Source organism: Bos javanicus, chromosome 4, assembly GCF_032452875.1.
Source record: "Bos javanicus breed banteng chromosome 4, ARS-OSU_banteng_1.0, whole genome shotgun sequence".
Taxonomy (NCBI): Eukaryota; Metazoa; Chordata; class Mammalia; order Artiodactyla; family Bovidae; genus Bos; species Bos javanicus.
The window spans coordinates 73,529,142-73,553,053 of NC_083871.1; the positions used below are offsets into that span (position 1 = coordinate 73,529,142).

The 23,912-nt window shown below is 37.2% G+C and overlaps 1 protein-coding gene and 1 long non-coding RNA gene across 8 annotated transcripts in view; one reads left to right on the plus strand and one right to left on the minus strand.

Moving 5' to 3' along the window:
• Window positions 1–23,912, plus strand: part of LOC133246262 (uncharacterized) — a 508,266-nt gene that overhangs the window by 441,435 nt on the left and 42,919 nt on the right. The gene's annotated exons all lie outside the window — the stretch shown is intronic.
• On the minus strand, window positions 7,486–9,376 carry TEX47 (testis expressed 47). 4 transcript variants are annotated; one of them, XM_061414373.1, is made up of 2 exons: window positions 9,282–9,376; window positions 7,486–8,517 (listed from the first exon to the last, which is right to left on the minus strand). In XM_061414373.1, exon 2 carries the CDS (start codon window positions 8,416–8,418, stop codon window positions 7,660–7,662), a length of 759 nt encoding a protein of 252 aa, XP_061270357.1. In that variant the 5' UTR covers window positions 8,419–8,517; window positions 9,282–9,376; the 3' UTR covers window positions 7,486–7,659. The 4 variants fall into 4 exon arrangements, with proteins under 4 accessions (XP_061270357.1, XP_061270360.1, XP_061270358.1 ...); XM_061414376.1 differs by having other exon boundaries at window positions 7,486–8,600; window positions 9,282–9,374; XM_061414374.1 differs by having other exon boundaries at window positions 9,213–9,348.

Consider the following 23,912-nt stretch of genomic DNA (forward strand, 5'->3'; position numbering starts at 1 on the left):
GTGAATTGGGAATGAGCTCTTTTTTTCAATGGGTAGTGTTATATAAAAACAAAAATTCGACTGAATCACTCCCAGAATATATTCCTAGTATCCTTCCAAATTTGGGTGGAAGAAATTATTGTGTGCTTAAAACTGAAGATTTCAGAGAAGGTGTCACCATGTTTAGACTTGCTATTTTAGAGAGCTTCATGAACAATGGCCAAACCCTGATGGGTCAGATAGGAAATTTTAATATATTGAGATTTCATAACCATTTTGATAAAAGTAGAATTAACCTTATGGAGAGATTCTTACAGATATTTTAATGACTTCTTTTAAAAATGAGGAGCTAAAGATACAAATATCAAAAAAATCTCATGATTATTGTTTACAAGTTGTTGGGAAATGAATATAAAATTAAACAGCAGCAATAAGACAGAAGACTTGCCAAAATGTGGTTGAGGATCATGTACGATGAAGACAGAAAAGAGTATCTTGAACTTGCCAGGCTTCACAGAAGAAATAAGATTTAATCGAATTTTACTAAGAGAAGTGAGGAAGGAAGTTAAAGACAAAAAGCATGAAAATATTAGGAAATCTTTAGAGAACAAAGTGTGAGAAAGATAATGGTGGTTACAGATGAGGGTGGGTCACTTAGTAAGCAAAGATCAGAGAATCAAGGAGAGATCATTTTAGAATTTTGCTTTTTATCTTGATGAAATGGAAGCCATTGAAGAATTTTGATCAGAGGAATAATGTTTATTATTACGTACTGTATGCTAGGATCTTTATTGGAGAAGGCAATGGCACCCTACTCCAGTACTCTTGCCTGGGAAATCCCATGGATGGAGGAGCCTGGTAGGCTGCAGTCCATGGGGTTGCTAAGAGTCAGACACGACTGAGCAACTTCACTTTCACTTTTCACTTTCCTGCATTGGAGAAGGAAATGGCAACCCACTCCAGTGTTCTTGCCTGGAGAATCCCAGGGATGGAGGAGCCTGGTGGGCTGCCGTCTCTGGGGTCACGCAGAGTCAGACACAACTGAAGCGACTTAGCAGCAGCAGCAGGATCTTTACACCATTATTTCATGCAGTATCCATAACCAATATTATAATGTAGGTACTATTTATCACACTCACTTTGCATATGAGAAAACTGAGGTGCAAAAAGGTAAAGAAGCAAATTACGGCTCTACAAACTTTCAGATCCAACTTTCAATACAGCAGTCCAATGCCGTAGGTGGGTTCTCTACCTCTTCTGCTATACTGCCTTTAACTTTGATAGACATACTACACGGAGTAGAAAGACAGAAAGGAGGAAAAGATTGGAGTGAGGGAGATCCCTAAGGATGTCACAAAAACAAGGCCAGACAGGAAACACTGTGGGAAAAAATGAGTGGGGCTTGGATTGATTGCCTGTCAGTGAGATAAAAAGGAAGGGAGGAAGTTAGGACAACACTCAAGTTCTGATTTTTTTTTTTTTGGCTTCTCTGATAGCTCAGTTGGTAAAGAATCCACCTGCAATGGATGAGACCCATTTTGTTTCCTGGGTCCTGAAGATCCACTGGTGAAGGGAGAGGCTACACACTTCAGTATTCTTGGATTTCCCTGTGGCTCAGCTGGTAAAGAATCTGCCTGCAATGCGGGAGACCTGGGTTAGATCCCTGGGTTGGGAAGATCCCGTGGAGAAGGGAAAGGCTACCCACTCCAGTATTCTGGCCTGGAGAATTCCACGGACTATACAGTCCATGGGGTTGTAAAGAGTCAGACACAACTGAACGGCTTTCACTTTCAAGTTCTGACTTAGCAACTGTATGGAGAGTGTCCATTTTACAGTAATGGGGAATGCAGGGAGCACACTGAAGGAATAATAGAGACAAGGAATGATGAATTCTATCCAGAACATGTGGCGATGGAGATGTCAGTCAGATATTTAGAAAAGGCATTATGTGAGGGCTGGAGCACAGAAGGGGTGTGGCATAGTAGTGAAGAGAGCTGTGTTTGGGTTAAATCACTTCAGTGGTGTCTGACCCTTTGTGATCCTCTGGACTTCAGCCTGCCAGACTCTTCTGTCCATGGGCTTCTCCAGGCAAGAATGCTGGAGTGGGTTGCTGTGCTCTCCTCCAGGGGATCTTCCCGACCCAGGGATCGAACACGCATCTCTTAAGTCCCTTGCGTTGGTACCAGGTTCTTTACCACTAGCGCCACTAGCACTTAGAGTCAAATCTAGACACTAACCGTGACTAAGTGCCTGGCTACAGTTAATTATTTAAAGTGATGAAGTGGAGATAGGGGACTAGTGTTACCAACTATTGCTTTTACTGTGAGCCAAACGCTTAATGTCTTTTTCTGCAAAACAGTGAAGGGTCAGGGGGATGGGTAGAACAGACATTTGACAGGTACCTTTGGGGTTTTATCTTTATATTTTCTTGAAAACTATGCACTATGTTTATTGTATAAATCCTATCAGCAGGTAATCTGGAAATTTACATAATTGACCACAAGGGGGAGAACTCTAATTCTACATTAAGTCACTACAACTGTAAAATAGCCTTAAAGTACTTGCTATTTTCAGTGGGTATTCAGCTTAATACCATTTCCACTTCCTCATGGAAGTTTGGGGAGTTCTCTGCTAGAGATAGGTTTCACTGAATTGAAATGTGTTGTGGTGTTAAAGTTATGATAAAGTCACTGAATGTAAGAATCTCTTTGTATTAAGCAATAATTCTCCAGGAAGGAATCCAGATGCTTCTTTAATTAAAATGAAGACAGTATGAATTTTAAAATTCACCCTGGGAGGGTTTTTCCTTCCAAATAACATTATTTCAGTTGTCCTTCAAGAAAACTATAATCTTTCTGAAAGTCCTTGGTTATACTGAAACAAGAAGAAAGTCAACCTGTCACTCTGTTGTAAAGTTATAGGTATCAAAACAAATGGACTAGAATGGTGCTGGCCATATAAATGTCATATGTTCCTTGAATATATATGAGTACATGTTACATGGTCATTGTTATATTGGCAGTGAACATTGTATGTTCAGTATTTAAATGCTCATTTTCTTTTCAGTTTAATTTCTGTGCCCTGGTTTTATGTAAAGTGTAATTGTAAAGAAACTAATCCTCATTAGGGATGAAAATTATCTTATGAGACTTTCTAATTTTTAATGAGCTACATTTTTGGACTTGATCAAATTAAATTACATTTGTTAAGATATGAGTATAGTATTTCTGCGTTTTATCATTATACCGAAACAGACACAGCTAAATGAGTATTGTCCCCTTTGAAGATATGATATTGGTGAGCTCTATAGGGCTTTCAATAATGCAGCTGTTATTGGAAAACCTATTTGTGCTTCCCCTTGAAGGCAGTGTCATGCCCTTTTAATATGTTCAGTGTCAGCAGATTTTCCTTTGAGAGGGAGTTTGATATTTAAAAATAAGTCTTTCTATGAATGAAGGTTGAATTTTAAGTGAAAGTGGCTCAGTCATGTCTGACTCTTTGTGATCCCATGGATTATATCCTCCATGGAGTTCTCCAGGCCAGAATACTGAAGTAGGTAGCCATTCCCTTCAGGATCTTCCCAATGCAGGGATTGAACCCAGCTCTCCCATGTTGCAGGCAGATTCTTTACCAGCTGAGCCACAAAGGAAGCCCAAGAATACTGGAGTGGGTAGCCTATCCCTTCTCCAGCAGACCTTCCTGACCCAGGAATCAAACTGGGTTCTCCTGCATTGTAGGCAGATTCTTTATCAACTGAACTATTAAGGAAGCAGGTCAAATTGGAACATATATTATTTGGGGTCCAAAAAACTAGATATCACTAAGATATTTTAACTCCCTTTGATTTATAAACCTCCTTAACTTATCTGTCATAAAAGAGTCACACAATGTTTTTAGTAATAATGCTGTTACTGAAATGAGTTTAAACTCTCCTAAAGGTAACTACTTTCATATGAATAAACTCATTCTAAAATGTTCACTTAACAAATAAGTAGTTTCATTTATGCTCACTTTGTGCTTATATTCCAGTTTTCACAATTGATACTTCAAAAATCCTTTAAATATGACATAATAATAGTTATGAGTTAATAACTTAACTCCTTAATAGTTCAGAGAATTGTTGATTTTAGTAAATCCGTATAATAAAAATGACAAAATTGGCAAAAAAAAAAAATATGACATAATAGTCTACTAAGTAAATCAGTGTTTTCATTTAGAAATTTTCTATAACTTCTTTCAAAAATGACTCAGGTTTTTTATGTTTTTCTTTGACTAGATGAATTAAGTTTCTGTCAGTATGTTTCACACCAGAAAGTATTATAGATCAATAAAAGATCTATGCTAGGAAGTCTCATGAAGTAATTCTCACCCCAATGAGGGTTATAATTTCCTTACAATTACACACATCTTACTTCTGCTTCTATACCCAGTAACTAGCACAGTGCTTGGTCCCCTAGTAAATATTTACAAAATATTAGTTGCATACATGAATGAATAAATAAATATGTACATATCTAAATAAACAAATATATAAAAATGCATATATATACACACATATATATATAAAATATACATATAAAATTATTCCTGTTATATATTGGTGTTCCATGCTGCTATTATAAACATCCACTCAAAACTTGGTAGCTGGAGTCAACACAAGAATTTCTGTTGTTCACAGATCAGTTTAGACAGGGCCCAGTGGGAACAGTCCATCTCTACTCTGCTCCCCCACACGGTGTCAGCTGCTCTGGCTTGAAATCCAGGGTTGGCTGGGAGCCTAGAGTCTGGAATTATCTGAAGGTTCACTCAGTCACATGTCTAGTGGTGATACTGGCTGTTGGCTGGAACCTCAGCTGGGGATGTTATCTAGAAACCTGCTTGGATTGCTCACAGCATATTTTAGTTCCATTCAAGTGATCAAGGCAAAGTGCAAGGCAATTTTAAGACCTTGGAGGTCACATTGGATCACTTCTGTTGTAGTGTTGGTCTAGGCAGTCACAAAGGTCTACCTGATTTCAAGGAGAAGGGATTCAGAACCCACCATGAGATGAGAAGTGTTTAAGGTCATTATTGTAAGAGCATATTGGGTGAGATATATTGCAGTGGTCTTTTTTTTTTTTGAAAATACAATGTGCCGTACTTTTTATACTCAGATATGTAGTTTTACTTGTAAACTACTTCTATTCACTTTAGAAAATATTGTTCCCAAACAAAATTTACCCTGTTAAATGGATTCATCTGCTCCAATGAACATTTATGGGTCATTTTCTCTTTCCTGCTTTTGCTTGTATCTGTTCTCTTAAATATACTCACCTGCCCTTCAAAACCTCTTCCTCACATACATTCAAAGACTAAGACTGAAACATACTCGCTTTCTTTTTTCCTCCCTGCCTCTCTTCCTTTCTTCACTTCTATTTCTTTCTTCTGTTTTTTTGTTTTGTTTTGTTTTGTTTTTTGGGGGGGGGTGGGGGGGAGGCCTGGAAAGCTTTTACTCTAAACTCATTTTGTCAAGTAAACAGTATCTAATAGGTGACTTCTCATAGTTCAAAGAGTAAAAATCACATTGATGTATATTAGGTGTTTAATATTTACCACATTGATAAAACATTTATAAATTATGTATTCTTTCTTAATTTGAAGAGTTTTCTTTCTCTAAAATATAGTTTTTGTTCTTAAATTTAAATGAAAGGAACTTCAAGTTCAGCTTAAAGTGAAAAATGCCATTCTTTTTCTAAATCTATTTTACTAAATTAAAAAATAGGAATTGTCTTTCCTGAAATTTGATTCTGATATGGAACAAATTATGATATTTTCTGCATAATGACAAATCTGAGGTGAGTACTGAAATGGCTTTTTTCCCAAAAAGTGACTGAAATAAACAGTAAAAAAAGAAACTAAAATGATATAACAGTATTTCCTCTATTCAGTCCAAAGTCTGTTTCATAGGATATTGAAGCAATCTGGGGATAAATAAATCACTGAAGTAGTAAGACATTTATGTTGTTTAATTGCTTAAAGTAGAAAATTTTAAATAGTGCAAAAAAGCATTAACCTTAGTAAAGGAAGGGGGAGACCAACTTGAAGTAAGTTGTATAGGAATTGCATATAATTAATTGCTATCCACGGAGAAGGAAATGGCAACCCACTCCAATATTGTTGCCTGGAAAATCCCATTGACAAAGGAGCTTGGTGGGCTACAGTACATGGGGTTGCAGAAGAGTTGGAAACAACTTAGCAACTAGAAACAAACAAATAAAATAAACTTGAACCTTTCAAAACCCCTTAACCCTTTGTTGTCTAATTTGTAGTTTGACTTGGGGTTTTGGTTCCAGTTGCCAATACATATTTATTAACTTTCTGACTGTCCCATAATTACACAAAATTTCTGTGCTGTTCATTCAAGCTATATTAAACAAGTATGTTGACCCTTCCCCAGCTACAATGAAGTTACAATCAATGCTTTAAAAAAATTGTTTTGAACTTAGTAAATGGGGACTTCCCCGGTGGCTCAGTGGTAAAGAATCTGCCTGCCAAGGTAGGAGACAAGGGTTTGTTTGATCCCTGGTCCTGGAAAATCCCACATGGCACAGGGCAAGTAGGCCTGTGCACCACAACTACTGAGCCCACACTCTACAGCCCAGGAAACACAACTGCTGAAACTCCCATGCCCTAGAGCCTGTGCTCTGCAAAAAGGGAGGCCACCTCAATGAGAAGCCTGCATATTATAACTAGAGAGTAGCCCCCATTCCGCACAACTAGAGAAAAGCCCGAGCAGCAATGAAGACCCAACACAGTCAGAAAGAAATACTTCATTTAAAAATTAATTGCTATTTAGGAATTAAATGGAAAAATAACCAAATTGTTATCTTACAAAGACTTTCCAAGGGAGGAATCATCCTAACATATCCCTGTCATAAATGTCTGTCCTGTGAATGGTGCTCAGTAAATGATTTGCATGAAAGAATTCAGTGCTTTCTGACAGTGTATTTTCTAGTCATTTCAAAAAACTATTGTGTTATTTAGCTTTATAATTGCCTCGATATTCTTGATTATGTCATCCAGAATATGAGAGTTTGAAACTATTTTGAAAGTTTAGGTTTTGTGTTTTGAGTTCAGGGATCATATATATAGAAATTACTCCCTCACTTGTGCTGTTACAGCCTTTCCTACATACTGCTACTGTAATAACAATCACATATCATATCATATGCCATATTTCATTTTACACATATTTGCCTCCAATTTTAGGTTGCAACCAACTGAAGGGTTGTATTTTTCCCTGAAATAGTATACTCTTAGAACACATTACTGTGTGGTGACAGCTTCTCATTGATGGTTGAGAGAATGAATGAGAATCTGAATCTAGTGTTTGGCCTCTTTCATCTCCATTTTTCATTAAAAAATTAAGTTTTTCCATCAATATGATATAAGCCTTTGAGAAACTTATAACCTTAAGAAAACCCTTCACTGTTGAAAATAATGTGTTGAATTTAATATTAGACCAGATAAATTTTCAAGTTTAACTCAACATATTTTTTAAAGATTAATCTATTACCTTTGTGTAGGTCTCCATGTTGTTTCTTTTTTAAGGAGGGAACTTTAGGCATATTTTCCTTTTATTTAAGTAGCATACATTCCTTAAGAGATTTGACCACATTGACCACATCATCTCTCTTCATCCTAGAAACGGGAAGGAGCGGGCCATACCACCTCAGAATCTAAGGTGACATGTATGGGTTTATTGTACATGTTTATAAAACCTTCCGGGTCCATTAATTCTGCAGAGTTGCACAAGTACTTTATTATTTGTTCTGGGAGGAGTAATTCAGGTGCAGCTTGGTGCAAACTGTCTCCTGGTCCTTTAGGGCTCACTTTCACAGTCTTAAAAAGGTGAAGTGCTAGCTTGTGTGTTTGGATGAGAAATTCCGTCATGACCTCTTGTAGGGACTGTGTCTGTGTCACATCATCTAGATACATGACCGGCGCTTTTATTACTGAAACATGCCACTGCATAAAGAGCCTTGTTGGGATATTGTGGGACATGACGATAATCTTCATTCCTTGGATAAAAAATTCCATTTCATCCTTTTTATGGCTCAGGTAATCTAAGAGAATTTGGTAAAAAGTACCACTGGAGGACTCCAGGATATGCAGAATGGAAGTAGGATATATGAGCAGCAGTCCTGTCACTGCTTCTCCCAGGTGACGTTTCAAAATTGACTGAAACAACTGTTCGTAGTAGTCAGCAATATCTTTTTTTTCTATGTTTGCTATTATCCTGGCCACTAGGAACATCCTATGAAGAAGGAATTTCTTTAGTTGTAGTCTTTGCTTTTCTTCCTGAAATTGCAAGTAATTGCTACGTGGAACTTGTGGCATTAGAGATTCCAGTGGCAAATTCTTTTTGTTGGTCTTTCGGGGATGGGTTCCGAAGGACATGATGAGTCTTATTTATTCTGCCAGATGATTCCAGTTTTTAGCTTACTAAAATAGTTACATTACCAGGCTACTTCTTTGGTGATAAACTCATTTTTGTTTCTTGTGACAAAAAAAAAAAAAAAATTAGTTGTTCAAATGCTTCCAAGTGTTATCAATAAATAGTGTCTTTGAAATAAAAGAGACTGTTGAAACAAGAATCAAATTATAGAATTTTGTTTTAAAATTTACAATGAGATAACTAACATTCATATCCTAGGAAGAAACTCTCCAACAAACTGGGTGGTAGGAAGAAGATAGAGCTTAATCTAGAATAAGTTCACTGTGTCAATGTTTACATTATTATTATTATTTTTTAATTTATAGAATGTTTTTCTCCCCATCTTGAACCATATATACACACACACAAAGATGAATGTATCTGCTGATACTAACAGTAGCCTTGGCATTGCATTAAAATGTCTTTTCATTTATCTAATGGTAAATAGATTCTTTTTGGTCAAAAATTTTAAAGGATATCTTTTACGATAATTCCTCAATTTATACATTTAACTGATCAATAAATTTTTAAAAATCTGGGGATCTTTTAACTAGTAACTGGCTTCTTTAACCTTTACTCAGTACAGTGAAAGTTAATAGTATTGCTTGGATAATTAGAGTGAACTTTTGAAGTAAGTAGTTTGGGTTCTTCTTTTTAAGCTCCTATTAATAGACCTCAGAAATGGCTTTTTTTTTCTTTTGTTGTTGTTGTAGGGGTGGGATATAAAATGCTGTTACTTTTGACTTAGTGTTCTTACCCATCTTTTTCTCTTCCCTGCAAGTCAACTTAACATTTCTTTCTTTCTTCTAGTGCCTCTCCCTTTTACCTGTCCTCGAGGTCCCCCCACTGGCTCCATCACTGTTGCAACTGCCAGTATCTTGGGTGCTCTCAGGTGCCCTGTGTTCTATTCTGGTTTCCATGGTGCCCTGGGAAATCAGAATGTCAATGGTATTAAAGGGCCAAAGTACACTGGCAACTCAGCTGGATGGTGGACCTGGAAATCCCAGACATTTTCTCTTCTTTTTGTCCACAGTTTATAGAAGAGGAAACCAAAGCATGGATTAGCTCTGTACCTTGCATGCAATTAGCTGAACTTGATTTCTACAGGGAATATCAGATTATAGAATTTTGTTTTAAAATTTCTTTCTAACCTTTCACTTTAGAACACTCTAAATTACTTCTGCTATTTTTCTCAGCACGCACCTTTATGCGCTGGAACCGGATGTTTCTGAAGAAACAATCTCCCAATGTCCTTTTGTCTTTGTAAGACAAGTAGAACAGACTAAATACCATTAATTGGTTATTACCCTGTGTCATGTAAGCATCTAGTCAAGAACATCTGTGCTGTGCTTTGTTGTTTCAGGCGTGTCTGACTCTTTGCAGCCCCATGGACTGTAGCCCCCCAGGCTCCTCTGTCCATGGGGATTCTCCAGGCAAGAATACTGGAGTGGGTTGCCATACCCTCCCCCAGGGATCTTCCCAACCCAGGGATTGAACTCAGGTCTCCCTCATTGCAGGCAGATTCTTTGCTGTCTGAGCTACTAGGGAATCCCCCCTAATAGCATACACTGAATCAAAAGTGAACACTTCTTTCATTTAAATTTGATACCTAAAATTTAAATGTTACCTTCTGAAAAAATGATAATGTAATTACCTTGAGAGATAAAGAGAGTTGTATCATGAACTATATTCCCTTTCTTCTTCGACTGTTAGGAAACCTAAAGACCAATCTCTGGCTTCCCAGAGTGAGAAGGATTGATGCTGACCTTCAAAGCAGGATGATGTTCCCACCCCTACTTATCTCCTATTCCTGGTCTAGCTTTTATTTTTATTTTATTTAATCCTCATTGTTTTAAATTTTTTGTTTTAATTTACAAATTTCTTTTAGATGACTCGAGTCTGTTGTGAAAGCAAGTCAGGCTATAAAAAATAATCAAATATAGACTATCCAACTATTAGGATGCTACTCAGGATTTTAGACAGCTTTGAATGTGATTCATGGAGAGTATTCATTTTGTTCATTTGTAGCAAGTATAATTAGAGCTGCCAATTTTTTGCTTTGACAATTGGCAAATTCCTTTTGGCAAGTTTGATTTCATTTTTGTGTGGGTATAAGAAGCAGAATATAGTTTATTTTGAAATGAGTACTGCCAATTAGCTATTTTTTTCCCTAAGCAATCTTTTACCTCCCTGTTATTCTTCTTGCCATTAATCTTTATTTCTTTCATTAGCATGGTTACCATTTCTTCAATATCTTTTTTGGTTCATGACTAAATGTTGGCATATACTTCTTACTTCAGAGGCATGGGTCTCTGCAAATTGTAAGAACCACCCCATTCTGTCTGCTCCCCAACTTGAGCATGCATGTCCCTTTTCTGTTCATTAATCACACATATTAATAATTTTCATCTCTAGCTGAAAATTTAGAGCTTCCCTCATATCTTCTTTCAGAAACCACATACAATTGTTATTCTCCTGCCCTCTTTCCCACAGCTGTGTGATGTGCTCAGTCATTCAGTGTCCAACTCTTTGTGATCCCAGGGACTGTAGCCCACCAGGCTTCTCTGTCCAAGAGATTCTCCAGGCAAGAATACTGGAGTTGCCATGTCCTACTCGAGGGGATCTTCTCAACCCAGGGATCCAACCCAGGTCTTCTACATTGCAGGTGGATTCTTTACCATCTGAGCCACCAGGGAAGCCCCCAGGAACATCTAATTTTGCCAAGAATTTATAGAAGAGGAAACTAAGGTATGGGGTGTGCAAGTACCTTGCACACAATTTAAACATGCTCTCAATGGCCTCTGTACTCTGTCTACCTGAGGTAAAGAGAAGATGAATTATTCCATCTTTTCATCATCACAGGGTCATTCTTTGCTCTTCTATGATATGAAAGTTCGACTGCAAATGGAAGTTAGCATATGGTGTTAATAAAGTAAATTGAGAGAAAACTCCTACATTATACCTATGATCCAAAAATTTTATGTACTGTCTTTAATTTCTCATTCATTTTGGATTTATTTACACCTTTGATGTACCAGATAATATCATTTTCACTGTAAGAATCACAAATGTGGAAAATGCCTGGTTGCTAATTTTAGGGGTTTAGAGGCCATTGGGGTGGGAGATGTCTATGAACAACATAATAAAACCAGACAAATGTTGGTGCTTTAGAACACCAAGGTAGAAAGGATGGCTGGGATTTCTTAGAAAGTTTAATGAGAGAGTTCGTATTTGGGCATGGCCTTCAGGGACACTGGGGAGTGGCTTTGTGTAAGCTTATTACTTTAGAATGTCAGGATTAGCTGAACTTGATTTCTACCTGGAATATCAGATCCCACTCTAACCTTTCATTTGTGCTCATATACTCGGGAAACAGAATACTCTAAATCCCTTCTACTATTTCTCTCAATGTGTTGACCCACGTATACCTTTAGTGTAAGAGAATCAATGGTCTAAAAAAAATGGCTAACAACTGGGGTAGAACTTTTCACTAAGCATTTTATTATTATTTTTTTAATTGAAGTATAGTTAACTTGGGCTTTCCAGGTGGCACTGTGGTAGAGAATCTTCCTGCCAATGCCGGAGACATGGATTCAGTGTCTGGCTTGGGAAGATCCCCTGGAATAAGAAATGGCAACCCACTCCAGTATTCTTGCCTGGAAAATTCTATGGACAGAGTAGCCTTGCAGGCTACAGGCCATTGGGGTTGCAAAGAGCTGAACAAGACTGAGCAAACATGCATGTGGTACACAGTTGATTTAAATTTACAGTAGTTCAGGTATACATATCACAAAGAGTCGGACGCGACTGAGCGACTGAACTGAACTGAACTGAGGTATACATAAATTGTTAAGTAGACAAAACATACTTGATTTAGCAGAGCAAACCAGAGTAAGCTTAGTTACCAAGAGAATACTTAGGTGTTTTAAGATTTATTAAAAAAAAAAAAAGGGAAACTAGTTTAATTCTCGAGTGTTTTTTCTCTTGGCAAAAACATTATGGAACAGTGTTGGGTAATTATTTATCAAGGAGATTCAGGCTAGAAATACTTTTTTATTTAGTATAAGCATGTAACAGACGTCCTGTTTTTGTAGAAAAATATGCAGACAGTGTGGAGGTATTCTTGTGAGTCAGATATTGGACCCGCACATGAAAAACTCAGTCCTCTTGCTGCTGCTGCTGCTAAGTTGCTTCAGTCGTTTCCGACTCTGTGCGACCCCGTAGACAGCAGCCCCCAGGCTCTGCAGTCCCTGGAATTCTCCAGGCAAGAACACTGGAGTGGGTTGCCATTGCCTTCTCCATTGTGTGAAAGTGAAAAGTGAAAGTGAAGTCGCGCAGTCCCATCAGACTCGTAGCGACCCCATGGACTGCAGCCTATCAGGCTCCTCCATCCATGGGATTTTCTAGGCAAGAGTACTGAAGTGGCTTGCCATTGCCTTCTCCTCTCAGTCCTCTTAGTGGAGCTTAAAGTCTACACAATTACATTTAACACAGGGCTGGAGAGAAGAAATACTACAGTAAAGACAAACAACGAACACTGAAAACACAAATGCCAGAACGATTAAATGTTGCTGAAAGGATAAGCAAAGCCAGGCATGCAAAAAGATGTGATTTGTATGTCTGGTGGGGGGTGGTGGAGTAGAGATGGGGGTCAGGGAGGGTTTGGAAATGACTGTAAGCTTGAAACAGAGAGAGCAGAAGACATACATTCACTTCATTAAGAAAATGAGAATAGTCTGGCTTGACTAGAGTAGTTCTCAGACCACAGAACCTGCAGGTTTGTTAAATTGTTGATTCCTGGTCTCTAGCCCTAAAAGGTGTGAGTTAGTCTGCTTAAAGTGAGGTCCACTTAAAGTGAGGTCTGCTTAAAGTCAAGTGACTTTCTGACAGGTTCTCCCAATAGCTCTGTCTATTTCACTTTAAGGCAGAATGGTCTGGCTTGTGGTGATTTAAACCTTGGCTATTAGAATCATCTTGTGGAGAATTTTTTTTTTTTTTAAAGCTGACTCCTGTTCTTATTTAATTAGTGTAGAATGGAACTCTATATATTTGCAAAAGTCTCTCCTGGAGGAGACTTGCTGGCATAGACTTGAGGGTAAGCAGAAGAAGGGAGTGGAAAACAAGAAAGGAAGTTGCATCCAGTGTTTGGAGAACCCGGACATGTGCTCAGAGGTAGGAGAGAATGATTGAGCACATGTAATCCTAACTGTGTTTTAGAAAGTTGCCTGTGAAGTGCAGAGAAATTAGAGGTGGGGGATACTGGAGGCAGCCAGAGCACTTTTCAGAATTCTGCAGTTGGCAAATTAGTGCCCTTACTGTCTGCTAGTCGATGACTTTGATTTAGCTTTTCTGGAAAGCAATTTGATGGTCTAGATCATAAGCTTAAAAACTCATAATCTTTGATTAAATAATGTCTTCCAGATACATGTCATAAAGAAATAAAATTGACAAGGATTTTAATGTAAAGATGGTTATTATGGAATTAAAAGAAAACTTTGAAAATTGAATAGATGTATTAATTATGGATTGCTATGGTGCCCTGAAACAATTTCTGAAGAATATTTTAAGTGGAGGGAAAAATGGCATTCTCTAAATAAAGAATATAATATACAAAATTATATGTACTATGTGATCCTAATTTTATTTAAAAAATATAGAAACCAGAGTAGAGAGAAATCTAGCCAAATGTTAAAATTAGTGGAATTTGGTGGTGATATTTGCATTGTATATTCATTATATTCTAAGCTTGTCTACATTATTGTTCTGTTTAGAAAAAGAAATTGACGCTAAAAAAAAAAAAAAAGGCTGTGGTGATGGTTTGATGAAAGGTAATGCACATTTTGTTCCGCTTGTGACTCTGGGATAGGCTCACTTATCAGCCCACTGATGGATAGAATTCATAAAATGTTGGATCCTGAATCAGGCTCAACAAGGGGTGTTTGGGCCTAATGAATGAGTCAAGATAGGAAGACATAGAGATGAAAGATGGAGCAGTTACCAAGACACAGTGTAGGAGTCCAGAAAAATCTTACATGAAGTGAAATGTTTGCATAACTAGCCTAAGGCATACTACTGAGAGAAAGGTAGGTCTTTAAAATTTTTAGCTCAGTTGGACAGTTAGAATTTCAACTAAAGGAGTTGCTGAGATGGAGAAAATATGCATGTCATCACCAAGATTTTCATGACTTAATTGGACGTGAGACGTGAGAGATGCAAGGATATAAAGACGCTCTGTGGGTTTGAATGTCAGTAACTACAAAGTCTATGCTTTTTTTTTTTTTAATAGAAATGGAGGATAAAGGAGGAAACCTAGATTTTGGAAGAAAAATAGTTTGTATGTATTATGTTGAAATGGAGTTTCCATAGAAAGGTGTAGGTATAAATGCAATTAGAGTCTGGAGAACTGGAGAAGTCTGGATTGTGATGCAAATTTGATAGTCTTCTACATTGAGGGAAGAGTTGAAACCATGGGAACCAAAATGATTGTGAGATAATGAAAGGAAACAAGACAGTGTAGGTGGAGAAGAGTACCATGTCAACCTAATTTTAAGAAGTGGGCAAATTGGACTCAATGAAAGAGGTGGCAGAGCATTACAGGTGCAGAACAGAGGAAACACGGGGCCATGAAGGTCAATATAAGAGAGAGGTATAAAAGTAGATGCTATAGATCAGTCTTATGGACTCTGTGGGAGAGGGAGAGGGTGGGGAGATTTGGGAGAATGGCATTGAAACATGTATAATATCATGTATGAAACGAGTCGCCAGTCCAGGATCGATGCACAATACTGGATGCTTGGGGCTGGTGCACTGGGATGACCCAGAGGGAGAGTATGGGGAGGGAGGAGGGAGGAGGGTTCAGAATGGGGAGCACAGGTATACCTGTGGTGGATTCATTTCGATGTTTGGCAAAACTAATACAATATTGTAAAGTTTAAAAATAAAATAAAATTAAAAAAAATCTTGTCAAGATTTAAAAAAAAAAAAAAGTAGATGCTAGAGTAAAATTCTAGAGAGGTCAAAAAACTTGAGGACTGAGATGACCTACTAATATTGGCAATTACAGGTTTCCTGGAGTCTTAAAAAATAATAAAGTGGCTGAGAGAAACCAGTTTGCAATTGATTAGTCAGTCAATGTGGTCAAAGAGTAGACCACTCTTCAAAACATTTGGTGGTAAAGAATGAAAGTATCTGATAGTAAATTATAGAGGAGGAAGATTATAGGGTAATTATGCTTCAGTAATCCTAAGTTTTTCTCTATTAAAAACTAAAATGCTGTGTTTTACTAAATTGCTGTTGTGTCCAGCTGGTAAAGTGGAGCCGGAGAATGGAATCCATGTGTTATATGCTTTGAAATATTTTAGGATCATCCCTTCTAATAGAGAAGTTGGAGACTGCTAATAAAACTAAACTCTGAGCTTTGTTACTTTTCCTCCCTTACAAGATTTATTTTCTGGTTATTTGATGTTTGGAAGAACTCTAAAGATATATGGCTTACTTAAACTTGCTGTGAGCTATATGTCATGTGACATTAACACAACAAATCACATTTAGGTTTTCAAAAATCTCTGAGTAATGGATTTTTGAGTATCAAAAATATCTAAGTATCTTTCTGTACACAAAGATAATTATGATTCACTTCAGTTTAGTTTCTCAGTCGTGTCCGACTCTTTGCGACCCCATTAACTTCAACACACCAGGCTTCCCTGTCCATCACCAACTCCCAGAGCCTACTCAAACCCATGTCCATCACGTCGGTGATGCCATCCAACCATCTCCTCTGTTGTCCCCTTCTCCTCCTGTCTTCAATCTTTCCCAGCATCAAGGTCTTCCAATAAGTTGGTTCTTTGCATCAGGTAGCCAAAGTATTGGATATAATTATGATTGGAATAATTTTTATAATTTCAGTACAAATATTTACTCTGGTCTATATATTATATTTATTAGAACAACAGCATCAATAAGCTAATATCTACTTTGGTTCTTGCTTTTGGCTTACCTCTGATCAATGTGCTGTGGGGAATGAACAAAATGAACTCTGAGAGGGAGCTTCAAATTGCTGACATAACAAATTCCTCTTGCTGTTAAGGAAGACATAGGACAAAGAGTCTAATTAATAATATGACACTCCAGTTGCTTATCTTATAGGAAGGATGACAAGAACATGTATACATGAAATACTGAAAGAGGGAAATGATATTTCTTCCTAGAGTACTTTTGAGGAAATACGATAGATGTTTCAATGAGTAAAGTGGTGCTAGAGCTATTCAAGAAAGTTATAGGAATATGAATTTAGTGATGCTCAATAGAGAACCATTACATATTTTTACACAGGGAAATACTATGCGGGTGCCACATTTAACGGTATTAATAACTGTATTCATGATGTTTGGAAAGGCACAATTTTAGAGTCAGAAATGCCTGCTAAAATATTGTTGTATTCCATAAATGTAATGAAGATTTAGGCTACAATGATACTTTTAAAAGCATTTGTTTTTAAAGGGAGAATATTATTCTAAGTTCAGTTCAGTTCAGTCGCTCAGCTGTGTCCAACTCTTTGCGACCCCATGAATCGCAGCATGCCAGGCCTCCCTGTCCATCACCAACTCCCGGAGTTCACTCAGACTCACGTCCATCGAGTCAGTGATGCCATCCAGTCATCTCATCCTCTGTTGTCCCCTTCTCCTCCTGCCCCCAATCCCTCCCAGCATCAGAGTCTTTTCCAATGAGTCAACTCTTCGCATGAGGTGGCCAAAGTATTGGAGTTTCAGCTTTAGCATCATTCCTTCCAAAGAAATCCCAGGGCTGATCTCCTTCAGAATGGACTGGTTGGATGTCCTTGCAGTCCAAGGGACTCTCAAGAGTCTTCTCCAACACCACAGTTCAAAAGCATCAGTTCTTCGGCACTCAGCCTTCTTCACAGTCCAACTCTCACATCCATACGTGACCACAGGAAAAACCATAGCCTTGACTAGACGGACCTTTGTTGGCAAAGTAATGTCTCTGCTTTTGAATATGCTATGTAGGTTGGTCATAACTTTCCTTCCAAGGAGTAAGCGTCTTTTAATTTCATGGCTGCAGTCACCATCTGTAGTGATTTTGGAGCCCCCAAAAATAAAGTCTAGCACTGTTTCCACTGTTTCCCCATCTATTTTCCATGACGTGATGGGATCGGATGCCATGATCTTTGTTTTCTGAATGTTGAGCTTTAAGCCAACTTTTTCACTCTCCACTTTCACTTTCATCAAGAGGCTTTTTAGTTCCTCTTCACTTTCTGCCATAAGGGTGGTGTCATCTGCATATCTGAGGTTATTGATATTTCTCCCGGCAATCTTGATTCCAGCTTGTGTTTCTTCCAGTCCAGCATTTCTCATGATGTACTCTGCATAGAAGTTAAATAAGTCTAAGTAATCATATATTTTTAAGTAACCAGAGAAACAATGTAAATAGTAAAAGAAAGAATAGTGAAATATTTTGAAAAATTGGCTGTCCTAGACATGTAAATGGATTTTTGTTAATTTAGCCAGCAAATCTTTATTATTGTGCAACCTTTTCAGCCTATGCTGAATTCAAAGCTCTTTTGCTCATTCTAATTCAGGAAAATTTCATATTTCTTCAGAAACATAGCGGTTTTGGACATTTCAGAGCCTTGTGGGATACTAAATATCATTGTTTTAATATATGTGATTATAAATGTCACTTTATTTGTGAAGTGAGTTACAGAAAATGAAAGTTTACTGAGGTGACTACTTTGGAGGACAAATTCCCAGAGTCTTAAGTGGCATGACAGTGGGGGGCAGTGTAGGCATCTGGTCCTCCATCACCGCTTTGCAGTGTTGCATCTGCTGGAGATGCATAAAAGCCATTTTGGTCCATTCCTTACCTGTCACTATACTTCCTTGTTTCTACTACAGAGACCTCTCAGCTATATATATGCCACTGTTGACCTCATAGAAAAACCATTTCAATATGTACACTTATTCTTGGAGGGATTCTAGGCAAATCTATCCTGGACTTAGTGTGTTGTTGTATGCTTAAATATTGATAAATAATTATATTGTGCCTCTTTCAGCCTTGAGAGGCTCTGAGGTTTACATTTTGTAAGATATTGGCTGAACTAACTAGAAGGTCTTAACTCCTAACCCAATAGGATCTAGTTAGTAGAAATAATTATGATTTTTGTGTGATTATTTTGTATTCTTGCAAAACTTTTCAATTGGCTATGCCACTTTTGTTCAGTTGTGATATACTCAGAAAAATCCAGCTATTGTTATAAGATGTCTAAAAACATAACTATAAACACAAAATTCTCAGAGTCATATTGCAAATTTTAGGATCAAATATTGAGGCCCTTTGGATCAACTACTCCTTAGAATTATCAACTCTTTTGGACAAACAACTTTTTGTTTGTGTTATAATTGCTGTGATTATACCTGTTTACAATGATAATTTTTATTAAATTTTATTTTTAAGTCTACACTTTTTGGTTTTGACTTGATGAGCAGGATAACTTTGTTTTCATCATAAACAGAGCTGAAGGTATAAGATTACTTTCATATCTGGCAGTTTTATGGAGTCTTTCACAAGGTAGAGAAATAGCCTGGCCTAAGTCATTGCTTGACAAGTTAAATCTCTATTCCACAAAATATTATACCTAATTACCATGGAACCATATTCAATTACCATGGACCCATATCTCATTTGTGTGGGTGTGTGTATGTGTGTGTGTGTGACTTTTCAGTAAGACAGCACTCTGGTAAAAAGAAAACATACTTTTAAGCTTCATCTCTTGACTGAAGGCTCCCAGGATTGTGGGGAGTGATATTCAATGAGTTTCCAGATGTGAAGACAAGTAGTGTGATGTGTGTTCAGTGATCATCCTTAGTTGTTAGAATTTGCTTTCAGTGATATATTTTAGGATCAGAATAGCCTTAGATTTTTTATAAGGTCATTCTCTAAGATCTATGTCTCATAAAAAGAGGAAAATTGTTCTAGGTCATGTTTTTATTGTAAAAAAAAAAATACTGGTAGTACATATCCTCTGCCTTTAACAAACTGAATTAAAGAAATTTAAAAATGTAGTAGCCTTTTGGAATGAAGACAACTTTATACTTATAAGGTATACTTTTAAAAAGAGGATCTTTAGAATAAAAATCTTTTCAGGGTTAACTAGAGCATACTCATGCTCTGCAAAATTTTAAAATTAAATAATCAGATTGTGATTGCTATTTTCTACTTATTTGTTTTGAGTGGCATACTTTTACTATCATCCTTTATAGTTAAGCTATTTTTCTATAATGAAATGGAAAGGGAAAAAAAAGTTTATGCTATGAAAAGTTAAAAAAGAGATTTGTATTGGTAGGGGTGATGGTAAAGTGGAAAAAAAAAAATTCAACCACATCGTACAGGGAGCTAGATTAAATCTTGAATGCTCTGTGTTTTGTGAGTAGGAAAGAGCCATCCTCTGAATACTAGATAACATCTGAGTGGAGAGAGTGTTGCTACAGCAGTATCTGGGAAATACAATCAGGGTGTTTGAAGCCAGCATCTATTTATCTTAAATTAATCATTTTTCCGAGTAGGCAGATGATAATCCTGGTGCTGGATGCCAATGTCTTTTTATTCATGACACAGATAAAATGGGAGCTCTTTTTAGATTGGTGAGAACTATATAAGGATTTCCAGCTGTAACTCTTCTGCAAGATCATGGACTGCTTTTTTTACGTTCTGACATTCTTTTGGCATTGAGAATCAGTAAATAATTGTTTCTTGAATAACTTCTTGAGCACAACTAGGTCTATTGTACCTTTCTGCCTTCAGGAGAGTATAAACAAGGTATTCTAAATATGAGGAGGCAGCATTTTTTCCTCCTTCACTTTTAAATTCTTTAGTCAATGGCGTTCCTATAGCTGAAATGAAAATAACTTCACTAAGCTGCTAGGTTTTGCAGGTGTTGGGACTCTGCTGTCAGTGGGAGCTCTAGGGTGAGTGGTAGCGTGGTGGCTCTGATGCAGCTGACCTCCTATGCCCATGTGACACCGCATTGTGGGCCAAGCAATTGAGCTTGCACTTTAAACTCTCTTTTCCAAAAAAGTAGGCTGGAGAAGTGATCCGATTCTTTAGAAATAAATAATAAATTTTTAAGAAGTAGAACTTACTTCCTAAGCTTTGTCAGTTAAACATTATATTATCAACTTGCCTGGGTTAGAAAATAAGATAGCAAAAAACAGCAAAATTTCTTTGCCCCTAAACTGACCAGTTTACCAACAATTTAACCATTTTCTCACTCCTGCTTTCTCTACAAAATACATGTATGTGCATACATACATGTTCATCAGGAGAAAAACTTTATGCATTATGACTGCTTGGTGTGAGAGATCTAACTTTTGGTCAAATGTTATGGAATATATGCAAGTGTAGGAATTGTAGTCCTAACGGAAAGAATCTGAAAATAATTCAGAACTGAAAAGCAGTGACTCACATTGTTGGATTCAATTAAATATCATAGTTAACGGGATGAAAGTTAATCTAACTTAAAAATTTGGGAAGGGTATAAGTAAATCTATAACATGTGCTATGTCACTTTCAAGGCTCTTGAACTCAACCCTCATTAAATCCCTGTAATAGACCATGCTTCCCTGGATTGTGGCTCATTTGGTAAAGAATCCACCTGCAGTGCTGGAGACCTGGGTTCGATCCCTGGGTTGGGAAGATTCCCCTGGAGAAGGAAAGGCTACCCAATCCAGTATTCTGACTTGGAGAATTCCCGGGCTGTATAGTCCCTGGGGTTGCAAAGAGTCGGACACGACTGAGCGACTGTCGGACACGACTGAGCGACCTTCACTTCACTTCAATAGACCATGAATAGGGCTCAAGGTGACCCTTAATGGCACTGACCAAATCCAGCTTGATTGAAATCTCCAACCAACATACAGTTTCAATTGATTGAAAAGGTAACCTCAAAACTATTTTTAGTGATATTCATTCCTTCATGGATAAAGAGTTTTTAACCTTGGAAGATTTATAATTTACAGTAGAAATATTTAAAATAGTTAAATGTTTTGCAGCAATATTTTTGTGTAAAGAAGAGATCTGTGTGTATGTGGTATTTAAGAATTTCTAGTGTATAAGAGAATTTGCCCTACCATGTGACATCTTAAAATGATTCTGTCTTAAAATGTGTAATAGTGTAAATGATTTAAATTTTTAGATTGACTCATTTTAAGTTGAAATCTTACCAAGTTACATATAGTGTTGGATCATTCAAGATTTTATCTTGTGTGCATGCTCATGCTCAGTCATGTCCAACTCTTTGTGACCCCATAGACTGTATCCTGCCAGGTTCCTCTGTCCATGGGATTTTCTGGCAGGAATACTGGAGTGAGTTGCCATTTCCTACTCCAGGGTATCTTCTCAACCCAGGGATGGAACTCACGTCTCTTGTGTCTCCTGTATTAGCAAGCAGATTCTTTACCACTGTGCCACCTGGGAATCCTTTAAGATTTCATAGGTATCTATATCTATCCATCTGTTTATCTACCTATCTAACCTATTCAGTTTATCAGACAGACAATTTTTAAAGGGATTACTTTTAAAATAATTATTTTTAAAAATTAGACAAGTGATCAATCAAAATCTTTTAAGTTACTATTAAAATATTTTACACTAATAATTTGTAAATTGATCTAAAAACTTAAAGGTGAGTTAGGCTTTTAGATGTGCACCTTGAATAGATTTAACTTTAAGCTTTAAAACTAAAGGAAACCTAGGAATGATCTTTTCTATGCATAAAGTCTTCTCTCAAGGACACAGAAACACTTTTTATTGACAACATTGATTTGTCTTGTCCCTTATCAGATTGTGAAGAGAGAGCAGTCAACACTTTCCATTAGAGTGAATGCCTCCTGCCCAGGTGTTTTCAGCCTCTCAGCTTTGTTGCTTTCTCTGCCAGCAGAAGGTTGCCATTTTCAATAATGGTGATTAGCCCGGAGTCTCGGAGATCAAGGCTAAGTAGGATGAATCCACTTGAGAAATGGCTCACATGCATTCTGGCAAGGCTTCCACTTCTTTATTATTTTATATAACTAGGTTGTATACATTTCTTATAGAAAATGTGGAAAACAAAGAAAAGGAAAATGATATTTACCTGAACATCATAATTTAAGAAATTAACAATTGTGCATATTCTGTGATTATCTTTTTCTAATTGCAGTTGTGTGTAGGTATGGTTCAGTTCAGTTCAGTTCAGTTGGTTAGTCGTGTCGGACTCTTTGCGACCCCATGAACTGCAGCACGCCAGGCCTCCCTGTCCATCACCAACTCCCGGAGTTCACTCAGACTCATGTCCATCGAGTCAGTGATGCCATCTAGCCATCTCATCCTCTGTCGTCCCCTTCTCCTCCTGCCCTCAATCCCTTCCACCATCAAAGTCTTTTCCAATGAGTCAATTCTTCGCATGAGGTGGCCAAAGTACTTGAGTTTCAGCTTTAGCATCATTCCTTCCAAACAACACCCAGGACTGATCTCCTTTAGAATGGACTGGTTGGATCTCCTTGCAGTCCAAGAGACTCTCAAAAGTCTTCTCCAACACCACAGTTCAAAAGCATCAATTCTTCGGCACTCAGCTTTATTTAGTTTCACATATAGTGAGTTTACACAATAAGGATCACTGATCTGACACACACACACACTTTCCATACCATGTTGTTATTATATGGCTTTCTACTTTGTTTTCACCACTCAGCAATATATTATGAATGCCTTTTAGAGTTAATAAAACATAAATAAGTACAAAAGTACATAAAAATATATTTTAAAAACCTGTGTAAAAGTATATAAAAGCATACAATGTGTTAATAAAATGTAAGTCAATAAAATTTTGTTTAATGGCTATATAGGCCCTTACTAACCAAACCTCAACTCTTGAGCATTTTGTCTACCTCTTTGTTAAAATAAGCAAAACTAAGTATACCTCTTTGACTCATGCCAATGGACAGATTTCATTTTTGTTAATTCATTTCATAATTTCATTAAGATACTTACATATGTGAAATATCTGGAGAAATGATTATATGTTCTTTAAGGATTTAGAATCATATTATCAAGTTCCCCTCCAAAAATAAGAACCAGTTACTACCCAGTTAATACTCTAAAGGGCCCTAGTTTCTTCTAGTTAAGAATGATGTTTTGAAATTAATATCGGGGCTTTAGGTCTACGAGTTGTTATTGAAGTGAAACTGAACCCAGGTCATTCTCAGTGAACAGGGCACATACACACACTTACATTGATATTTCTATGCATATATTGAAAACCATTGTTCATGCTGAAACCTCCAATTCTAATTCATTGCCACAGCATGGTGTTCTAATTTTCTTTCTTTCCACATTTGTAACTCTTTAACAGCAGGATGTCTGGTGCCTTCTCTCTGTGTGATTACTTAATCACCACACTTGAACTTCA